This window comes from Amblyraja radiata, chromosome 10, assembly GCF_010909765.2.
Source record: "Amblyraja radiata isolate CabotCenter1 chromosome 10, sAmbRad1.1.pri, whole genome shotgun sequence".
NCBI classification, from domain to species: Eukaryota; Metazoa; Chordata; class Chondrichthyes; order Rajiformes; family Rajidae; genus Amblyraja; species Amblyraja radiata.
The window spans coordinates 6,869,626-6,893,992 of record NC_045965.1 but is presented as its reverse complement, the minus strand read 5'-3'; the positions used below and the strand labels follow the sequence as shown (position 1 = coordinate 6,893,992).

At 41.1% G+C, this 24,367-nt stretch overlaps 1 protein-coding gene across 2 annotated transcripts in view; it reads left to right on the top strand.

The window, feature by feature from the left end:
• Positions 1-24,367, top strand: part of LOC116977478 (uncharacterized oxidoreductase ZK1290.5-like) — a 115,774-nt gene that overhangs the window by 28,130 nt on the left and 63,277 nt on the right. For both annotated transcript variants that reach the window (XM_033027934.1, XM_033027935.1), the window contains exon 3: positions 10,333-10,434. In XM_033027934.1, the coding sequence (XP_032883825.1) occupies positions 10,333-10,434 (102 nt within the window). The remainder of the gene's footprint in view (positions 1-10,332; positions 10,435-24,367) is intronic.

Below are 24,367 nucleotides of genomic sequence, written 5' to 3'. Positions count from 1 at the left end.
TCAATGAATAGCAGTCTGACATTGATCTTTCTGTGATCCAGGGCTGGATGTTGTACTGGATGTTGGATGTTGATACCACCAAGGGCGCCGTACGATGGCAGCTCCGCTGGCAGTCTGTTCGTTTTTTCATCTTTTTTTAATTTTTTATGTTTGTTAAAAGTTTGTTTTAATGTTCTCCAGTTTGTCTTATGTGGAGGGAGGGGGAGGGGATCGGGCGAAACTTTTTTCAAGTTCTTACCTTGCCGGAGATGTGATTCATTTTCGGATCGCATTCTCCGGGCGCTCTGCGGCCTTCCATCGATGGAGCTGGAGGCGTCCTTGGACTGCCATGAGCCCCGCCGCAGGGCGTGGGCAACATCGGAGCTGATCCCTAGCCTGGGATCGCTCCAACCGTGGCCTCCGGACTTACCATCAAGAGCTCGCAGTCTTGGGAGAGGCCGAGTCAGGAGCTCCAACGACGCAGAAGGTTTGACCAGCCCCAACGCAAGGTTCGATCGTCCAGCGCGGGGGAGCTGACATCCCCCCGATGCAGGAGCTGATGGCCTCGACGCGGAGGGACCGAACGCCGCCGGCTACGGGAATCAAGATCGTCCCGTCAACGGAGGGCTCGAGGCCCCCGACCGCGAGAGAACAAAGGGAAGGGACTTGAACTTTATTTCGCCTTCCATCACAGTGAGGAATGTGTAGGAGTCACTGTGGTGGATGTTAATGTTAAAATGTGTTTTGGGTGTTCTGTTGCTTTTTATTTGTATGACTGACTTGGCAAATGAAATTCCTCGTATGTTGCAAAACATACTTGGCAAATAAAGTACTATTCTGATTCTGATTCTGAAGAGAGATGGTGTCCTGCCTAGACCTATATTGCATGTACATGGGGGTCTTGATTGGCCTGAAGACTGGTGCTGATGTGGGCCATTACCAAACTTCATTATTGGCAATGTTAGAACTAATGGATGCCAGTCGTCGTGACATGTCACATTATTTTTCATGCGGACTTGAATGATGGAGGCTTCCTTGATGGGAACAGAAGACCGTTGAAGTAAAAAGTTGAAGATGTTGGTGAAAACTGATTGGTGCATGATTTCAAAAACCATTCAGGGACTCCATCCTGGCCGGCCAATTTTCTTCTGCCACCGAGATGAGTGGGACAGAGCCAGCAGGAGATGAGGGAAAATGTCAGGGTGTCATTTTATTTGCCTGTTCAAAATGGGTTGAAAAGGCATTAGGCTTATCGGGAAGAGATAATAGCCAGATATCGCCCTGACAGGCTCATTGCCCATGATGGTATTCGAGCTGTGCAAGTTCTTTCATGGCTTGAATATCATCAATGTTTGAATACCTTTGCAATAAATGCCAGTTCCTGTTATTTTATTCAATTGATGCATATTGAATTTTCTTGTTCTTATTTCTTCAATTATACTTGCCAACATGTTCTTCAGCTGCCTTTATTTAAAACAAAAATTCCTAAAAATCTGAAACAAATCGCTTTGCGTAATAGTCCACAAATCAAAGAGAAACACTGAGTGACACTTTTCATGAGTATCTTCTGATGTTGTTCTGTCTTGTTATTTCAAATGTAGATTGATCTATTTTGTACTTCCACTATTTTCATTTCCATTTTTCAGTACCTATTTAGCTTGGTGAGCTCTTTCTTGACTTGTATCATAGAGGAAGGAAGTAACTTTGTATTAGTTGTCCTTCGTTGGCATTTCCTCACAGTCAGAAATTACACATATTTTTCAAATTTGCTGCTAGTTCTTAAAACACACTAATGGGACTATTGCAAGTGGCTCATTTTTAAACTTTACACTCACCCTATTTTCCTTTACTGCTTTTTAAAAGGAAGGATTTGATGCCAGGAAGAAGGTTGTAACTTACAACCTGTTATTTGTACAATTTGGCAAAGAACAGCTGAACAAACAATGTTGATGTAACTTTCAAAGCAGACCATTAGCATTGTTGAATATGTGCCTGCCTATTTCCGTCTTTGCAAACTGGAGTTACTATATGTAGGACATAGTATTCTTTTGGATTTGTTAGACTCTCATCGGGGGGACCGCTGGCAATTAGTACTGATGAATTGTACTGATAAGGAGGCACTGAAAAAAGTATTGCACAATAAGCTCGATAAATTCTCTTATTTTCTATAAAGTGGTCTTTTATTTTAGCTTGAAAACACGTCATATTTTTTGGCATCAGTTTGCATGTATGTAGGAGGTAGGAGGGAAGTGACCAAACATGTGTAAGGATGAGATAAAGTGGGTTGCCCTCTGTACAAGCTGTATGCAAGGGTTTTTCCTTGCAGGTGCTGTTCTTGTTTATGATGAGGACATTCATTCACCAACTGAATGTGTGCATGCTTTCAGTGCCAGTTTTGCAAACTGGGCCTTTATCGTTCAAAGTTTAATTAACCCATCATTTTGTACAAGTAGTGTTAGCAAAGTATAGGATGTTAGAATTTGCTAATGTGAGTAAAGTTAGTACCACAGTCCTTACTAACCCAAATCAAAACCTTTGCATCCTATCTCTGAGAATAGTAACATATTTTATCCACCAACAATTCAGCCATGATAGACACAAATACTGGAGAAACCCAGCGGGGCAGGCAACATCTCGGGAGAGAAGGAATGGGTGACGTTTCGGGTCAAGACCCTTCTTCAGACTGGTCTTTCCAGAGATGCCATCTGTCCTGCTGAGTTACTCCAGCATTCCGTGTCTATCTGTGGTGTAAACCGGCATCTGCAGTTCCTTCCTAAATAATTCATCCATGATAAGGTACAATCTCCAGCAGCAGTTGTTAGTCATGATTTTGGAAGGATCTGCCTTTTTACCGGAATCAAGTCAGAGCTCGAGCTTGGAACAGGGATTAGGCGAATGGATGACTAGCACTAGATAGAAACAGGTCCAGTAATACTTTAGTAACATCTATTACTGTTAAATTGTCATTCTGGCCCCAGAATTTATAGTGATTTGTAGGAGTTATAAGCTACAAATTCTATTCAATTGTACAACCTTTATCTGAGACACACTTCAGAATTTTATTGAACTCCTAACATCATAACATTGATGCCAAATCCTGCTTGTATTTGATTTGTTAATGCAAATACATATTGGGATATGTCTGGTTGCCATTTCTGCAGAGTATACTTGGGTAAAAGTAGGGCATTCCTCGCAGTAGATCAAACCCCTGTTCAGTTTAGGTCTGGGGACCCACTGTAAATACAATACACAATAGACAACAGGTGGAGGAGTACGCCATTCGACCCTTCTAGCCAGCACTGCTATTTAATGTGATCATGGCTGATCATCCACAATCAGTACCCCTGATCATCCACACTCAGTTCCTGTCTTCTCCCCATTTTTCCTGACTTTATACATGTCATTTAAGATAGAACCATTCCCATAAACAATTTTCTTATCTCACTATAAAACCAGCTAATTCTGTCTCCCTTCCCTACCACCATACATCAAATTTGTCGCACTCCCAAACTTATTGCACCCTGATAATTCCTCTTCAACCAACAGCCGGTCATGACACCACACCCAAAGAATCAACCCAAACTTGGTCATATTTATCTCCAACTAAGAATCAGGACTTTTTTCTCCACTTCCTATCACTTCATTTAACCCCTTCTTCAGTGGTATTTCTTCGCAGCAACCAACATTCGCCATGGTCCACAACCCTGGAAAGAACGCAGAAAAGATTAAGCTAGAAAGAGTGCAGAAACGTTTTACCAGGATGTTGCCAGGCTGATTTGCAGGGAGACATTGTGTAGGTTGGGACCTTATTCGTTGAAATTTAGGAGACTGAGAGAAAATCTGATCCAGGTGTATGAAACCATGAGGGGCATGGATAGGATGAATGTGCACAGTATTTTCCCAGCGTTGCAGAATCAAGAACCAGAGGACATAAGTTTAAGATGAGAGGGGAATGATTTAACAGGGATCTGAGGGTGATATGTATGAGGAACGAGCTGATGAGGAAGTAGTTGAGAACGATGCCATAAAAACATTTGAAAGGCATTTGGACAGGTATGTGAAAAGATTTAGAGGAATATGGGTCAAACGCTGCCAAGTGGCACCAGCATTCATTCGGTGGGCATCTTGATCAGTGTGGACTAGTTGGGCCATAGGGCCTGTGTCCATGCTTTTTCACCGATGTGGGCAACTTTCATTTGATTGATTGATTGAAAGATACACCATGGTAACAGGCCCTACAGCCCACCAAGTCCATACCGAGCATCGATCACCCGTTCACACTAGTTCTATGTTATTTCACTTCTCATCTACTCCTTACACACTAGGGGCAATTTAACCTACAAACCTTAGTTTAGCTTAGTTTACGTTATTGTCACGTGTACTGAGGAGCAGTGAAAACCTTTTGTTGCACGCTAACCAAACAGCAGAAAGTCAATACATGACTACAACCGAGCTATCCACTGTGTACAGATACATGAAAAAGGGAATAACGTTTAGTGCTAGATAAAATCCAGTAAAGTCCGATTAAAGATATTCCGAGGGTCTCCAATGAGGTAGATAGTAGCTCACCCTCTAGTTGTTGATAGAATGGTTTAGTTGCCTGATAACAACTGGGAAGACGCTCTCCCTGAATCTGGAGGTGTGTGTCTTTACACTTCTATACCCCTTGCCTGATGGGAGTGATGAGAAGAGGGTGACCGGAGTGAGACTTGACCCGGGGTGAGACTGGCCCCGAAGGGCCTGTTTCTACACTGTGTATCTAAACTAAACTAAACCAATCTTAACTAAACTGGTGACATTAAAGGGAGTGTTGGAAATAGATACCCAAGATATTTAATAAAGATTTGGTAACAGGACCCCCCCATTGATTTATAAGGTGCCAAGGTTTGGGGCTCTGCTGAGTTTATGAGGAATGTTATAAGCAGAACCTGGTGACTTTAAATGGAGCATGAAAATGGGCTCCCGATGTTTTATAACGAAGTGCAGGAAACAGGGGTACAATAATCCAAATGCTGAATCATTGGGATTTCTGAATAATCAGAGAAGTAAATTATGATTTATCCTTAAGGGCATATGTTTAAGGCAAGAGGAAAAAGAATTAATGGGAACGTATCTCCACCCCACAGGGTGGTGGAGAACAGAACAAGCTGCCAGAGGAAGTATCTGAGGCAGGTACCATAACAACATTAAAATACCTTAGGAAAAGTACATGGATAGGAAAGGTACATGGATAGGAAAGGTTTTTTTTTTTTGTTTTGTTTTTTTTTGTTTATTTTATTAGAAGTTAATACAATACAAAACAATACAGTGGCACCTAATTTTAGGTGCCAACTATGTCATACCGTAATCCATTCTATGTACAACCTCTAGTTTTATGTTATGAGTAGGCAAGACAAGAAAAAGAAAACAATAGAAAGGGGAAAGAGTGGAAAAATAGATGGTAGAGAGTAGAAAAATGTGAAGTGTGGATATAAAAAATAAAAATAAAAAAATAAAATAAAAAAGAAAAGGTGGAAAGTAGAAATAGAAGAAAAGGCCCCTTAAAAGAGAATTTTTCAAATCTATATTCGGAGATGTAGATCTATCCACGTCATGAACTGAAATCAGCAATCCTTATGGTACCGCTGCATCACATGATTCCAAAAAGTCGATGAAAGGAGACCAACTCCTTAAGAATTGGTCATATTTATCTATTAGTCGGAGTCTCATTTCTTCAAGGCGTGCTATGTCCATCATATTCCTAATCCACATTTTAACAGTTGGTATGGTTGTATTTTTCCAAAATTTAAGTATCAATTTCTTTCCAATTATTAACCCATAATTAAAAAAAACATTTTGGTCTTTATTTAAATTGGTATCTTCTCCTATTATTCCAAATATAATCCATTCCATTTTGAGTTCTATTCTTGACTTGAAGAGCTTTGTAAATATATCAAATATATCACTCCAAAATTTATTCAACTTTGTACATCCTACAAATGAATGTGTTAAATTAGCGTTTTGAAACAAACATTTATCGCATCTGGGAGAGACGTTTGGATAAAATTTATTCAACCTCGTTTTTGAATAATATAGTCTATGTAATAATTTGAATTGAATTAAATTATGTCTTGTATTAATAGAACAGTTATGTGTATTCATCAAATACTTTTCCCATCTATCCTTCGAGATCTTTATCATTAGCTCATGTTCCCAATCTTCTCTTAGTGCTTCTGTTGAGGGTGATTCTCTATCTAATATATTATTATAAAAGTATGAAATTAATTTTTGTGAATCAGCCTTAATATTCATTGCTTCTTCTAAAGGGTCTAAAAATATAGTTTGAAATCTATGTATATATTTCTTCATAAAGTCACATACCTGTATATATTTAAAATATTGATTATCCTTCAATTTAAATTTTAATTTTAATTGTTGAAATGATAACAGTTTACCCAATTCATACATATCCCCTACTTTCCTAGATAGGAAAGGTTTAAGACTCAAAAGTCTCACTAAAGTAAGTAATATCTTGTTTTTATAGTAAATCATTATATCACGTAAAAATGCTATGTACATATTAAAGGTAGACAAAAATGCTGGAGAAACTCAGCGAGTGAGGCAGCATCTATGGAGCGAAGGAAATAGGCAACATTTCGGGTCGAGACCCTTCTTCAAGGTAGATATTAACATATGTACATATTAACATATTTTTACAAGAATTGAATGGGGGTACAAGTGTTGTATGGCGCATCCGAACTAGTGCGTGAAAAAATTGGCGCATGGAATGTAAACGGTTGGCCACCCCTGGTTAAGAGGGATATGAGCCAAATGTAGGCAAATGGGACTCGCTTAGAAGTGGCATCTTGGTCAGCAGGGCCAAGTTGCACTGAAGGGCCTGTTTCTCTGCAAATGACTCTATGACTATGATTTGCAATTTCAACAGATTTATTAAAGTGGAATTTCACAAAAATAATTAAATTTGGAAGATGTATTTGTTGAATCAAATGCTGATACAAATTGCACAGCATCATACACCTATTCATAGCAATTGGAAACCATTGTGCTGCTTGCAACTAGTGTCATGTTGAGATCATTTGTTAATCATTAACAAAATTGAATGAAAAATCTATTGATGAATTAATTAAAAGATAACTGAAACCTTTCTTTCCCCCGCAAAAATTTGAATCATGGTTTGACATAGGGTCATAGAATCGCAACACGGAAACAGGCCCTTCGGCCTAACTTGCCTGTGCTGACCAAGATGCCCCAACTACACTAGTCCCACCTGCCCACGTTTGACACATTTCCTTCTAAACCTTTCCTATCAAGGTACCTTTCCTAAGGTCTTTTAAATATTGTTGTAGTACCTGCCTCAACTACCTCCTCTGGCAGCTCGTTCCAGTTACCCACTGTGTGAAAATGTTGCTCCTATGGTTCCCGTCTCATCTTAAACCTATGTCCTCTGGTTCTTGATTCCCCTACTCTGGGGAAAAGACTGTGCATCTACCCTATCTATTCTCCACATGATCTTTTACATCTCTAAAGATACCCCTCATCTTCGAGTGCTCCAAGGAATAAAGTCCCAGCCTGGTTAATGCTGCTAAGTGTGAGGTACTACATCTTGGCAGGACAAATCAAAATAGGACGTACATGGTAAATGGTAGTGAGTTGAGGAATGCAGTTGAACAAAGGGATCTAGGAATAACTGTGCAATCCCATGTAGATAGGGTGGTAAAGAAAGCTTTTGGTGTGCTGGCCTTTATAAATCAGAGCATTGAGTATAGAAGTTGGGATGTAATGTTAAAATTGTACATGGCATTGGTGAGGCCAATTCTGGAGTATGGTGTACAATTTTGGTCGCCTAATTATAGGAAGGATGCCAACAAAATAGAGAGAGTACAGAGGAGATTTACTAGAATGTTGCCTGGGTTTCAGCAATTAAGTTACAGAGAAAGGTTGAACAAGTTAGGTCTTTATTCTTTGGAGCGCAGAAGGTTAAGGGGGGACTTGATAGAGGTCTTTAAAATGATGAGAGGGATAGACAGAGTTGACGTGGATAAGCTTTTCCCATTGAGAGTAGGGAAGATTCAAACAAGAGGACATGACTTGAGAATTAAGGGACAGAGTTTAGGGGTAACATGAGGGGGAACTTCTTTACTCAGAGAGTGGTAGCTGTGTGGAATGAGCTTCCAGTGGAAGTGGTGGAGGCAGGTTCGATTTTATCATTTAAAAATAAATTGGATAGGTATATGGACCTATATGGGAAAGGAATGGAGGGTTATGGTCTGAGTGCAGGTAGATGGGACTAGGGGAGAATAAGTGTTCGGCACGGACTAGAAGGGCCGAGTTCGCCTGTTTCCGTGCTGTAATTGTTATATGGTTATATGGTCTCAGGCCCTCAACTACAGGCAACATCCTTGTAAATCTTCTCTGCACTCTTTCTAGTGTAACAACATCTTCCCTGTAGCAGGGTGGCCAAACCTGAACACAATACTCCATCTGCGACCTCACCACCATCTTGTGCAGCTGCCACGTAACATTCCAACTCTATACTCAATACTCTGACTGATGGCCAAAGTACCGAAAGTCTTCTTGACCACCCTATCTACCTGTGATGCCGTTTTCAGGGAACTAGGACCTGTGCTTCTAGATCCCTCTGCTCTACGACTTTCTCCAGTGCTCTGGCATTCACTGTGAAGGTTCTGTCATGGATTGACTTCCCAAAATACACCACCTTGCACATATATGCATTAAACTCCATCAACCATTCCTGCATCCACTTACCCAGTTGAACAGGATCCTGCAGTAATTTTTTGATAACCATTTTTGTTGGTTACAATACCACCAACTTTAGTGCCATCTGTAAAATTACTAATCATGCCTTATACATTCTCATCTAAATTGTTCATTTGATATATGTCTCTAAATATTGGCTTCAATTAATGACATTCAGTTCATATAAACCAGAAACAGCAATGGGCCCAGTACCCCACCAGTCACAGGCCTCCAGTCTGCAAATCAACATTCCCCCATCATCCGCTGCTTCGTTCCATGAAGCCAATTTTCTAACTAGTTGGGTAGCTCTTCCTAAAATGCCTGCGATCTAACCTTCCGGAGCAGTCTACCCAGCGGAACCTTGCTTAACTCCATATAGACAATATCTACAGCTTTGCCCTCGTTAACCTTTTTGGTTATTTCTTCAAAAAACTCAATCAGATCTCCCACATACAAAATCATGCTGACTATCCTTAATCAGTCTGTCTATCCACATGCATATATCTTCTATCTCTGAAGCCGATCTGTAACGTGCATACTTAGGCTCACAAGTCTTTACTTTCCAGGCTTTTCCTTTCAGCATTTCTTAAATAGAGGCACAACATTAGCCATTCTCCATTCTTTCGGCACCTCACCGAATGAAGATTCATATATCTCATCCAGGGTGCTTGCTGTTTCTTCTCCAGCCTCCCACAGTATCTTTGGATATTTTTGATTTGGCTCAGGAGATTTTATCCACCTTCATACCCCTTAAGTCGTTCAGCATCTCCTCAGCTTCCTCTTCCGGAGGGATTTTACTTCATGCCGCTGAACAAACAAAATGAAAAATCTTATTTTCGTTCTATGACACCTTAGTACTGACATTGATATCAGATTATTATCTGAACCCACTGAGACAATTTGTTTGTTATCGTGCCTAAGTAGATGAAAGAATGGGTCGACTGCGCTTGTTTTTGCCAGGATTTAGAAGGATGAGAGGGTATCTTGTAGAAACATATAAAGTTCTTAGAGGATTGGACAGGGTAGATGCAGGAAAAATGTTCCCAATGTTGGGGGAGTCCAGAACCAGGGGTCACCGTTTAAGAATGAGGGGTCGGCCATTTAGGACTGAGATGAGGAAAAATATTTTCACCCAGAGAGTTGTGAATCTGTGGAATTCTCTGCCACAGAAGGCAGTGGAGGCCAATTCACTGGATGTTTTCAAGAGAGAGTTAGATTCAGCTCTTAGAGCTAAGGGAATCAAGGGAGATGGGGGAAAAGCCGGAACGGGTACTGATATTGGATGATCAGCCATGATGATATTGAATGGCGGTGCTGGCGCGAAGGGCCGTATACCCTACTCCTGCACCTATTTTCTATGTTTCTATGTATCCAAATGTACAAAATATCCAAACATGTAACGATTCTGCTGTTAAAGAAGGATTTTGGCCCGAAACATTGCCTATTTCCTTCGCTCCATAGATACTTCCTCACCCGCTGAGTTTCTCCAGCATTTATGTCTCTCTTCCACACATATTTGATATATGTCTCTAAATATTGGCTTCAATTAATGACATTCAGTGAATATAATAATAGATGTATATATTCCTATTTCAGATCTTTACCTCATGCATTGGCCTGATGCAAATGTCCCAGGAAAAACTAATCGTGAACTTCGAGCTGAAACATGGCAAGCAATAGAAGAATTATACGATGAAGGTGAGTGGCAGCTATTACAAGGATTATATTGAAAAATGTCCTTTTTTTTATGCTGCCATTTACATTTACATTGATCGGTATGTTTAAATTTACTCTTTAAAAAACAATGGAGGTATCTTCTCCTTGGTCAGATTCCAAGTTGTGGATGATCCAGAAAGCACCGTTTCACAAGCTGCTGCAGAGGACCCATCACTATGATGTGTATGACTATAACTATGATGTTATAGATTATTATAGGAGTGATTCACGACATGTGCTCCTCAGAACAGCATGACTTAATTTCCCAATTAACACTCTAAAGGAGCAGGAATTATATTACTGGTATGCGGGTGAATTGCAGCAGCGTTCCAGGTCACATTTCTGCGGAGCAGAAAATTTATGAAGAAATGATCGCACTTGCATTCCACTGAAATAAAGTGATTTTCGAGACATCAAACTGAAAAAAAAAACAAGGCTACACTTTTGCAATTCCAGAAAACATAACTATGCTGGTATAGGCCATTGTGACATTTGTAAATCTATTCAGAGGATATGAACTAAGCCATCGTATTGGGATCTTTTCTGGAGCAGAAATGATCTCCACAAGACCTCTGCAAGTGGGACGGATTGCATCTGAACTGGCCAGGTAGCAGTATCCTTGCAGGGAGGTTTCACTAGAGCTACTCGGGAGGGTTTAAACTAGAGAGGCAGGGGTGGAAACCAGCGTAATAGGTTACAAATGAGAAGTGTTTGGAAGGTAGAGATCAGGACCAGTATGTCTCAAATGAAGGACAGATAGGAGAGGCATTAAATGACGTTTGGATAAGCATATGCATATGCAGGAAATGGAGGGATATGGGTTATGTGCAGGTAGATAAGGGATGGAGTTGGCATCATGTTCAGCACAGACATTGCAAGCTGAAGCCCCTGTTCTTCTGCTGGACTGTTCTATCTTCTATAACCTGCGATGAAAACTGGAACAAATTAAAATCGGTAAAAGGTGAATTTGGCTGGGTAATGATGGTTCCATTTTGAGGAAATGTAATGTAATCAGTTATTTAAATGTTTTGGATGTTAATTTACTTTCCTAAATTAATATTATGATTGTAATTTTCCTTCAGCCTTTCTGTCTTTCCATTTTGTGAGGTCATTCACCATTATAATTTCACATGCACTTAATAGTACCTTACCAGTAGTACCTTAACTTAATTCATCGATATTCACGTTTTAAACGGGTGAATATTTAACGAACAATGGAGGCAGGCATGTGTGAGTTTTGGACATGTCTATGCCAGATGGCTTGTTTCCATTGCCGTATCAGCACTTTCTTCTACCTTGCACTTAAAGCCATTGTTGTTTCCACCAGACCTGACTCTTCCTTCTCATTGCTACCCGACTCAACTCCCTCTGCTCCTTGCCAACTTGTCACACAAAGCTCTGCTGACCATGTTCAAAGTAACATCACCCTGTGCTACATGACACATGCTGGTTTCTGTTTAAGCAGTACCTCATTTTAAAGTCTTCATCCTTTTCTTTCAAATCCCTCTGTGGCCTCTCTATCCATTTTAGTTTTTTTTAAACATTTGAGATGGTCCAGTGGCACTGCTAATAGAGCTGCTGCCTCAGAGCTACATTGACGTTGGTCGAATTCCCATCTCCGGTGATGAATAAGGGGCGTTTGCACATTTTCCCCTTTTCCATAGTTTCTACCCACATGCTAAAGATGTATGGGTTGATAAATTAACTAGTCAATTAAATTGTCACTAGTGTGCAGGTGACTGGTATAATCTGGAGGAGTTAATGCAAATGTGGAAAGAATATAATGGGATTAGTGAAGGATTATAATAAGTGGGTGCTTTACAATGATCATGGACTTGAGAGGCTGAAGGACCTATTCCCATAAAGTAATATTGTACAACTAATTTTTCATTAAGCACTATCTGTGCTATTCTGATTTTAGTTATTTTGCAATTATGACCTCTTGTTCATCTCTGAAATTAAACGCTCCCCTGATTTTCTTTCCTAAGCTGTTCTAATTATATTTCCTCTCATAAAATGCATTTCAAAACCTCCCCATTCGACTTTGTTCATTTCCCTTAATATGTCATCACAGGGCTCAGCAATATTATTTTGTTTGATAAATATCTTGTGTAGCATTTTTCAATGGTTTTGCAATAAATATTGAAATAAGGGGAAGTTCACAGTAATATAGAAAATATTAGCAGGAGTGAAAGATTTGGCCCTTTATGAACGACTAGCCACTATTATGTTGAATAGCTTGGCTGAACCGTTCAACATAAGCATTGCTGATTATCCACTTCAGTATCCTGTTCTTGCCTTTTTTCCATATCCCTTAATTTCCTTTATATAAACATATGTACCACATTCCTGAATATGTTTATTGACTTGAGTTTTATCGCCTTTAAAGTTGAAAATTCTATACATTCATCACTCTGTGACTGAAGACATTTTTCCTTATCTCGATTCTAAATAACTCTTCCGTGACTCTCATTTTGGACTTTCCATCCACCAGGAAAATTCTCCCTGTATCTAGCCTATCCTGTCCTGTTAAAATGTTATGGGGTTCAATGAGGTCCCCTCTGTACTCCAGGGAATACAGACATACCTGGCCTAATCTCTTCTCATACTTCAGTTGTGTCATCTTAGCTATCAGTCCAAATCTTGTTGACGTGTAAGAGTTGATTTCCAAGTATTCTGTGATTACTTATTTTATAACAGTTCTAGCAACTTCCCCATTAATGAGGTTACAATTATTAAATGGTAATTTCCTGTTTTTTTTACTTTCCCAAGGCTGCCAACATACGCTTTGAGTGTGAAAATCATGCTTTTGGCCAAATTCTCACATTCTCACGCTGATCACAAATTTCTCATGCTGTCGTGAGAAATTCTGTGATCAGCGAGAATTTCAAAACTCATATCAACGGCATGGGCCATGGGTGTTGGAGAGCCAGGGCTGAGGGAGGGATGGAAGCAGAAGCAGCGGCGGGGACAGATGCGGACGGGGAGCCGGGGCTGGCGAGTGTTTGCCGGGCTGGCAAGTGTTTGCCGGGCTGGCGAGTCGCTCGCTGCAGCTCTGGCCATGGAGCAGTGCAAGAGTCCTGGGCCGTCAGAGAAGCGTTGCGCCGCTGCCGTTGTTCTCTGTGCCTGGTGACCGGCATGGATCAGGCAGCGTCTCTGGAGAGAAGGAATGGGTGACGTTTCTGGTCATGACCCTTCTAAGAGTCTCGACCCGAAACCTTTGGAAGGGTCTCGACCCAAAATGTCACCCATTCCTTCTCTCTAGAGATGCTGCCTGTCCCGCTGAGTTGCTCCAGCATTTTGTGTCTCTCTTCGGTTTAAACCAGCATCTGCACTTCCTTCTCACACAATGAGACCCAACAAGCCGACTTTGCAGCTAGTACCAGGTAGTAAGTAGTCAGGTGCGGGAGGGACGGAGAGAGAGGGGATGTTAACAAACTCGATATTCATACTCAATCGGGGAAATTACTTGATATCTGTCTTTAAATTGATATTTTGTTCATCTTTAAATGTAAGTCTTGGATTCATGTATCGTGGGAACAAATAAGCAAAGGCAAGATGGTAAATATAAACTACAAATTAACTTCAGAAAATGAAATTTGTAGAGATGAACTTTGCCTTTCACATTACAAAGACTAACCTCAGGGATTATGCAGTAAATGCCATTTAAATACTCTGTAACCTTGAGATAATATTGTTCATGTTCAAATCAGATAGGTAAGCCTTGATTTGTTCAATATTATAATTAGTTCAAAGATACAGCGTGGAAACAGGCCCTTCGGCCCCTCGAGTCCGTGCCGACCATTGATCACCCGTTCACACTGGTTCTATGTTATCCCACTTTCTCATCCACTCCCTACACACTAGGGGGAAATTTACAGAGGACCAATTAACCTACAAAACCGCACGTCTTTGGGATGTGGGAGGAAACCGGAGCACCCAGATGAAACCCACGCGGTTACAGGGAGAATGTGCAAACTCCACACAGACAGCACCTGAGACCAGGATCGAACCCGGGTCTCCTGGGCTGTGGGGCATTAATTGTAAAGCTAATACTTGGGCCTCCGCTGATATGCCCGGATGATTACCAAATATTGTATTATTGATTATATATGTTGCACTCGTTCTCCTTTATCTGTACATTGTGAGCGGCTTTCTTGCATTTACCGGATAGTATGCAACAAAAGCTTTTCCCTGTACCTCGCTACAGGTGGCAATAGTAAACTAAATCAATCTATTTACATGTACTGTGTGTTGTTCCTTTAACCTGGCCTGTTAAGGTGCAGCAACTGAGAATGTCATTGTTCTGATGTCGCTGCACGCGACAACTAAACACTCTTGTCTTCATTCTACACTTGAAATTACCACAATGACATTTAAACGGCATTTGGACAGGTACACGTGTAGGAAGGAACTGCAGATGCTGGTTTAAACCGATAGACACATAGTGCTGGAGTAACTCAGCGGGTCAGGCTGCATCTCTGGAGGGAAGGAATGCGTGACGTTTCGGGTCGAGACCCTTCTTCAGACCGAAGGTCTGGTTAATTGGCTTGGTATAAGTGTAAATTGTCCTTAGTGTGTGTAGGGTAGTGTTAATGTGCGGGGACTCGGTGGGACGAAGGGCCTGTTTCCGCTCTGTATCTCTAAACTGAACCTTGGCCGGTTAGCAGGGCTGTGTAGGGCCGAGTGCCGGGACACAGTGACATCTGGCTCTGATCTCCACAAAGCCAATCACGTATCGAGCAGCGCCACAGATTAATGGGCCTCTGGTGCTTGGAGTCGATCCACAGACACAGATAGGAAATTGGCTGTTAATCCGGCTTTTTATGTCTATCAGTGACTTGGAGAGTAGGCTGGACAACAAATGACGCGGTTGGTCGCGGCTCCCCTGATCTACGCTATTCCCACGCACTTATGGACCTGTCCCACTGAGGCGACTCTTTAGGCGACTGTCACGGACTAGTTTTACTAGCATTCACCTACGACACCTCGCGACAAACTACGACAACCTCCGACAGCAAACATTGTTGGCCCCATTAATGTCCCTGGGACTAAATCTTTACTGATATTGAATTATTTACTTTCTCCCTCTCTCTACAACCTTCGATCTCAAAGGAGCCTGTAGGTTATATCTGTCTTCCTTTATGAAGACAAAATCAAAGAATATATTTAATTATTCAGCCATTTCTTTGTCCCCAAATATAATTCCAACAATTCTGACTGTAGAGATCCTACCGGGATAGATGGTGATCAAGAGCAGGAATTTTGTCTATTTTTTCTTTCCTTCATAGTTTTCCTCTGTTCTTCCATGGCAAAAACCATTTGTAGCAGCCCATCCCCGCTAAATTAATATATTAATAAATTGCTATTTATTCCAAGTGAACAAACAGTTAGCTACAGTTGTACTGATTTGAGATTAAATGTGTAATCTGCAAATATTTGCTTAAATGCACCAAAGTGCAACCTTGCAAAACTGAGAGCTTATCCAAGAGTTTGTATTTTATGCCGATTAGCCCAATTTGGCCACTGATCGGCTCGCCACTTCCTTCCTTCCAGTCTATCTTCATGGTGTATTGCACGAGGAAGGCTGGAAATATCAGCACAGAACGCCACAGGACATCCTTTTTCACTGTGGTTATTAAACTGTACAACTCCTCGCCCTTCTGTCTTGGGGTAGACTCTCCCCTTCCTCCTGCCCCCCACCCCCTCCCCAATCTTTGCACATCTCAAATCCTGGACTTTCCACTCATCATTTTAATTTCATGTTTTAAGTATGATGATGCGTTTTATGACTGTAGGCTGATCAATTTCCCTCCTGGGATAAATAAAGTTCTATCGTATTGTATCGTAAGGGCTGCCAGCCATCCTAGACATTGGCTTTTCCCCTTTCTGCCTTGTCAGAGAAGATACTGAAGCTTGATAACCTGGACATCCAGACTTAAGAACAGCTTCTCCCCCATTATTATCAGACTCATGAACCATCACCTCTTTCACACCCCCTCCCCAGAGGTGCTGCCACGTACACTTATTTTTAACTCTACCTCATTGGGTTATTCCGTTATTGTACATTAATATTCTTTTACATTACTTGGTTTGCACTACAATCTTGCACCATTCTGCTGTTTTGCACTTACCATTATATTTATCGTATTTATCATTGCCATATATTGTATATTGTATATATGTAAACTGTTTATTCCGTGAGCTTCTTGTGAACAAGGAATTTTAATACAACCTGATGTATTGAACAATGAACTAATCAGGATCTGATGGATAATCTATCCAGTATCCACATGAATGTGAATAATGAATCACAAATTCCCAAAAATTGGGTTATATTATTAACATTGCAAGGCAGTGAGATGTGCATTCCTGTGTGAATTGTAAGGACTGCCATTTAAAATCAAACATTCTTTAAATTTAAACATTTAAATTCTCACTTGGATTATATATTTTCAATATATAAATTACTTTCCAAGGTAAATGTAAGGCAGGCAAATTGGAAAAATGTTTTTGGAAATGTATGATTCAAGAGAGTTTCTGCACTTTGTTCTCTGCAAAGAGATGAATAGAGGAAATTATGTTACATCATTATCTAAAAGCACACTGTATTCCACTGTCTGTCGATAAATTTAATAGGTTGGAGCAATTTTTATTTTCCCACAGTTTGCATGATTTGCACCCCTGTGGTTTGGATTTCATACATTTTGTGCTATAATTACTTTGATATAAAGCAATTGAAGATGAAGGCATAAGATCAGAACATAATATACAGTGGCTTGCAAAAATATTCATACCCCTTGAACCTTTCCACATTTTGTCACGTTACAACCACAAACGTAAATGTATTTTATTGGGATTTTATGTGATAGACCAACACAAAGTGGCGCATAATTGTGAAGTGGAAGGAAAATTATACATGGGTTTCAAATTTTTTTACAAATAAAAAACTGAAAAGTGTGGTGTGCAAAAGTATTCAGCCCCCTTTACTCTGATACCCCTAAATAAAATCCAGTGCAACCAATTGCCTTCAGAAGTCACCTAATTAGTAAATAGAGTCCACTTGTGTGTAATCTAATCTCAGTATAAATACAGCTGTTCTGTGAAGGCCTCAGAGGTTTGTTAGAGAACATTAGTGAACAAACAGCATCATGAAGCCCAAGGAACACACCAGACAGGTCAGGGATAAAGTTGTGGAGAAGTTTAAAGCAGGGTTAGGTTATAAAAAAATATCCCAAGCTTTGAACATCCCACGGAGCACTGTTCAATCCATCATCCGAAAATGGAAAGAGTATTGCACAACTGCAAACCTACCAAGACATGGCCGTCCACCTAAACTGACAGGCCGGGCAAGGAGAGCATTGATCAGAGAAGCAGCCAAGAGGCCCATGGTAACTCTGGAGGAGCTGCAGAGATCCACAGCTCAGGTGGGAGAATCTGTCCACAGGACAACTATTAGTCGTGCACTCCACAAATCGGGCCTTTATGGAAGAGTGGCACGAAGAAAGCCATTGTTGAAAAAAAGTCATAAGACGTCCCGTTTGCAATTTGCCACAAGCCATGTGGGGGACACAGCAAACATGTGGAGGAAGGTGCTCTGGTCAGATGAGACCAAAATTGAAGTTTTTGCCCTGAATGCAAAACGCTATGTGTGGCGGAAAACTAACACTGCACATCACCCCGAACACACCATCCCCATTGTGAAACATGGTGGTGGCAGCATCATGCTGTGGGGATGCTTTTCTTCAGCAGGGACAGGGAAGCTGGTCAGAGTTGATGGGAAGATGGATGGAGCCAAATACAGGGCAATCTTGGAAGAAAACCTGTTAGAGTCTGCAAAAGACTTGAGACTGGGGCGGAGGTTCATCTTCCAGCAGGACAACGACCCTAAACATACAGCCAGAGCTACAATGGAATGGTTTAGATCAAAGCATATTCATGTGTTAGAATGGCCCAGTCAAAGTCCAGACCTAAATCCAATTGAGAATCTCTGGCAAGACTTGAAAATTGCTGTTCACAGACGCTCTCCATCCAATCTGACTGAGCTTGAGCTATTTGGCAAAGAAGAATGGGCAAAAATTTCAGTCTCTAGATGTGCAAAGCTGGTAGAGACATACCCCAAAAGACTTGCAGCTGTAATTGCAGCGAAAGGTGGTTCTACAAAGTATTGACTCAGAGGGGCTGAATACCTTTGCACGCCACACTTTTCAGTTTTTTATTTGTAAAAAAATTTGAATACCATGTACCCTGTATCATTTTCCTTCCACTTCACAATTATGCACCACTTTGTGTTGGTCTATCACATAAAATCCCAATAAAATACATTTACGTTTGTGGTTGTAAAGTGACAAAATGTGGAAAAGTTCAAGGGGTATGAATACTTTTGCAAGCCACTGTAAGGGGAAACATAATTTTCTGTATCTCATTGAGATCCCCCTTTTTTCTTATGTGAGCACAGGCCAGGATTTCTCATTGTAAAACTCTTCATGTCAGGAATTAATCATCTAAGGCTACATATTTCAAGACCAGTAAAGGAAACTGCGATTGTACAATACTAAAAGAGTGATCTCATCTAATTGAGTACAATATTAGTGAAATTCCTTACTTTTGCATTCCATTCTTCTGTTTTCCCTCTTAATTGCTAAAGGTATCTACATGCTTGCCTTTACCTATAGAAATATGACCAGGTTCTCACCATTTGAACAATCTCCAACTATTCTATTTTCCTTCCAAGGTACAACATTTCACGTTCTCACACACTATTCCATTTACTGACTTGTTGCCCACAGGTTTAATGCATGTCTTTTTGCATACTATCTCTGCCCTCCTCACAGTTCACTGTCCCACTCAGCATCAGCAAACGCAAATACATTACAATCTGCCTTTTCAACCAAGACACTTATATAAATGGTCAATTGCTGATGAGCCAACATTGATCCCTACAGCACCAAGCTAGTTTCAGTTTCAGAGATACAGTGTGGAAACAGGCCCTTCGGCCCACCGAGTCCGCACCGACCGGCGATCCCACACATTAACACTACCCTACACACTCTAGGGACTATTTACACTTGTACCAAGCCAATTAACCTACAAACCTGTACGTCCTTTGAGTGTGGGAGGAAACCGAAGATCTCGGTGAAAACCCACGCGGTCACGGGGAGAACCTACATACTCCGTACAGACAGCACCCATAGTTGGGAACGAACCCGGGTCTCTGGCCCTACAAGTGCTGTAAGGTAGCAACTCTACCGCTGCGCCACCGTGGCACATGGCACGCTGAATGCTAAATTTGGAAAAGCTCAGTTAATTCTTATTGGGGACACAAGAGGCTCTTCCCATTTCTATACTGACCTTTCTTTCCTGGGTCTTCTCCATTGCCCGAATGAGGCCACACGCAAAGTGGAAGAACAGCACCTCCCATTCTGCTTGTTAGCTTACAACCGAACAAAATGAACATTGAATTCGCCAATTTTAGATAACTAACCTAAGCCCAATCTGCCTCCACTTGCTGAGTTTCTCCAGCATTTTTGTCTACCTTTTATTTTCCAGCATCTGCAGTCCGCACTTCTTTCCTCCCCCCTTCATTGTCCTCCCCTCCTTTCTTACTTGTATCCCACCTAGACTCCGATCCATTTCTTCCCTTCCCCCCCCCCCCCCCCCCCCTTCCACCTACATTCCTCTCCTGACTTCACAATTTGCAGCTCTTCTATTTTTATCACAGACCCTTTGCCTTTTCATCGTGGCCTCAAAAAAAACCCCTCACCCGTATCCACCCATCACTTCCCAGGATTTGTCCTGCCGCTTCTGTCTTCCAGCTTTAACCCCCCCCCCCCCCCCCCCCTCCGGCCCCACCATAATCAATCTGTAGTAGTATCCCTACCCGAAATGTCACCTATGCATGTTCTCCAGAGATGCTACCTGACCCGCTGAGTTTATCCAGCACTTTGTGTCTTTTTATGTTACGGAGTGGGTTTGATTTTTCAAAAGTGATCTTATAGGAAGTATTCTGTATGCATCAAAATAATGGCAAGTCTTTATTTCATTTAATTACTGACATGATTACTGACATTGAATTGCAGAACATTATGCAATACCGAGCCCATTCCTCAAAACCAAGGCTACTGTTATGCAGCTTAGGAAGCAGCGACAATATGTATTCACCGAAAGCAAACTTCATTTTTACTTTGAGAGGAAAAAACAAGATGCTTCAAATTACCCTTCAGCTAAAGGTTAGTTGTCAGCAGCTGTACTAGAACAATGGTGAGCAGAAGCGCAGTCACAGAAGGCAGGAAGGAACTGCAGATGCTGGTTTACACATGAAAATAGACACAAAATACAAGTAACTTAGCGGGACAGGCAATATCTCTGGATAAAAGGAATACATGACGTTTCGGGTTGAGGCTGAAGAAGGGACTCGTCTGAAGAAATGTCTCGACCCGAAACGTCACCCATTCCTTCTATCCAGAGATGCTGCCCGTCCCGCTGAGTTACTCCAGCATTTTGCATCTATCTGCAGTCAAAGAGAGATTTTTTTTCTAAAGGACGTCTCAAAATTGGAAAATGTTCGGTATTTTGGAGAATTACGGAATGACAGAGGAGGAAACACACATCAGGTATGAGTGAAGATTAGGGATGCCAAGTTGGCCAAGAAAAGGATGAAAGGAAAAGAGTGCGTGTGGGGGAAATCTAAAGTTAGATCTCAATATTGCAGCAATATTAAATCTCTGGTAATCCACTATTTGATTCTTCAGGAATTCCAATGGTTCGGCATCTGATACACATGGTGCTCTTTCCTGCACTTTCTTTAAACTCATTTGGGACTCTGCTTCCATACGCTTTAAACTTACTGGGGCCCCATTCTCGCATTCACTTTAAATGCACCAGAACCCAGTTCCCACTCTCCATTTAATCTCACCGGGAAACCATTCCTGCACTTCCTTTAAAACCCAGCTAGTTCACTAGAAAATATGGTTACCTCCTGTATAAACTCTTTAAACGAGTGTTGGTATATTAATGGGACTAATATCCAATAGTCCTGAAAATCTGCCGGCCTATCACCACCAAAGTCCCAAGGATGCAAGATTATTGGAGTTTTACTGTATGTCATGGAAGGCCTTATGTCCTTATGTCATGGAAGGCCAATTGGAGAGCAGTTACTGTTGAACTTATATACTCTTTCTCCAGTGCACTATTGTGTTGTTTAATTGGGGGATTCTAAGTTGCATCCATTTAGGAACATGCTTTGTAATTCTCATTTGGGTAGTATTACTTTGGGAGCATTGTAACTTGTTACATTTAATTGATCACCAGAAATGTTCTAGACTATTTTTTTAAACTTTTATGATTTATGAGTGTGTCTACAAAGTGAAAGCTTCCTGCAATGATATTGGCCTCAAAAAAAAATGCAGGATAAATATAATTTCTCCTATAAAATCTGGTTTGTTATGAGACGGATCTTTCTAAAACACTGCAGTAAGTATCTTGTGTCAGTGTAGTCTGTCTCCAAGTAAGCTCCTAACTTAAGTTTCACTTAAATTATTACTGATACAAATGCTTTTTAATAACATCAGTTATTACATTTTCCAATTGCTAGAGGTTGGTACGGTATCAAAATGCATTACCTAAAGCTGTTTGTTCCAGCAGCCTAAATACCATCATGCTGTCTAATTAAAAAATTAAAAAATATCACTCTTGATTTCCAAATTTAGATTTCCAGTAAAATTAGCTTATTCTACATATTACAACATAATTGAAGGTTGTTGGCAAAGCTCTTTGGAGCAGCACAGCTGTTGACTGCCAGACTAAATTTCCAATTCACAAATGCAGCACTTGGTGCAAAAGATTAGAACTAAATAACCTGAGAAGTTTACGGAGTTTTAGTTTAAGTTACAGCTTGTTCGCATATAATTATATTTCCCTTCTTCCAAACACTTGATTCACTTCTTCGTGACATTTTAACTGGTCTGGCGCAGACCAATAAATGTCAGTTCTTTCAGCAAGCATTAAATATTTGATGAAGAGAAATATTTGGAGAAAACTGGAAACAAAATTCACATGCACGTCTCCGTTACAACCACCAAGATGAGCCCAAACCCACAACATAGTTCTCAATTTCCCTCCACAGATGCTGCCTGACCTGCTAAGTTCTTCCAGCAATTACTTGTTGCCTACCAGAAGACAATAGTAAAGCTACCTATCGAGTATTGTGGTCTCCCTGCTATGCGATGTTATTAAACTGGAAAGGGTGCTAAAAAAGTTCACGAAATGTTGTTTGGTCTGGAGGGTTTGAGTTGGAAGGAGAGGCTGATTAAACTAGGACTTTTTTTTCCTTAAAGCATAGAAACTGAGGAGTGACTTTAGAGAGGTTTATATCATAGCGGGAGACATAGAGAAGGTAAATAATTACTTTTCCTCAGGACAGTGGAGACAAAAGCTGTAATGCCCCTGTTCCATTTAGGAAACCTGAACGGAAAGCTCTGGAGACACTGCGCCCCACCCAAGGTTTCCGTGCTGTTCCCGGAGGTTGCAGGTGGTTGCCGGAGGTTGCAGGTAGGGAGACTGATACAAACCTCCAGGAACCGCACGGAAACCTTGGGTGGGCGCAAAGTCTCCAGAGGTTTCCGTTCAGGTTTCCTAAGTGGGACAGGGGCATTAGGCATTGGTTTAAAATCAGAGGGGAAATAAATAAATGAACTTGAGCAACAACTTTTTTACACAGGATTATGTGCATATGGAACTATCAGAGGATGTGGGAGGGCGGATAAAATTACAATATTTTAAAAATGAACATAAAACATACAACAGTACAGCATAGGAACAGACTCTATGGCTCACAATGTCTGTGCTGAACAGGACGCCATATTAATCTTCTCTGTCTACACGTGATCTTTATCCCTTCATTCCCTGCAGATCCGTGTGCCTATCTAAAAGCCTCTGAAACACCACTATCTCATCTGCTTTCACCACCATCCCTGACAACACGTTCCACAAAAAGACTTGCTACACATATCTCCTGTAAACTTTCCCCTTCTGATAAAGCTTTGCCATCAAGTCTTTGACATTTCAATCCTGGGAAAAAAAAGCATCTGGATTTTCCACCCTATCTGTACCTCTCATAATTTTATATACTCTTATCTAGTCTCCCCTCACCCTCTGGCCCACCAAGTTTGATTAAAGATCCCCCAGGCAATCCAAATTTGTCAAACCTTTCCTCAGAACTAATACCTTCTAATCCAAGCAGCATTCTGACAATTGTACCTTGTTAGGAAAGGTTTGAAGGGATGTGGACCAGATGCAAGGAAGTGGGATTGGTTTGGTTTGGCAACTTGACTGCAGGGACGAGTTGAATCTTTGTGCCTGTTTTCATGCGACATAGCTCTATGACTCCCCCCACCCCTACCCTCCATTAACATCAAGGGAAACAATATTCAAGGGATTTCAGGCATATTTGGAATTGCGTCTTGGTGAATATTTATAGCTCAGTGAAAAGCACTAAGAACCATATGATACGAACCAATTGAACTTTATTTATCCCAGGCGGGAAATTGATCTGCTAACAGTCATAAAACACAACAAGATACATGAAACATGAAATTAAAGTGACGAGTGGAAATGATTGGGGATGTGCAAAGATTGCAGAGGGAGGGGAGTAGGTCTACCCCACAACAAAATGGGGAAGTGTTGTATAGTTTGAGAGCCACAGGGAAGAAGGATCTCCTGTGGCGTTCTGTACTGCATTTTGGTGGAACCTGTCTTGTTGAAGGTGCTCCTCAGGTTGACCAGTGTGTCATGGAGGGGGTGAGCTGCATTATCCAAGATGCTCCACAGTTTGAGGAGCATCCTCCCCTCCAAGACCACCTCCCATGGATCCAACTCCGCCCCCAGGATGGAGCCAGCCTTCCTGATGAGCTTGTTA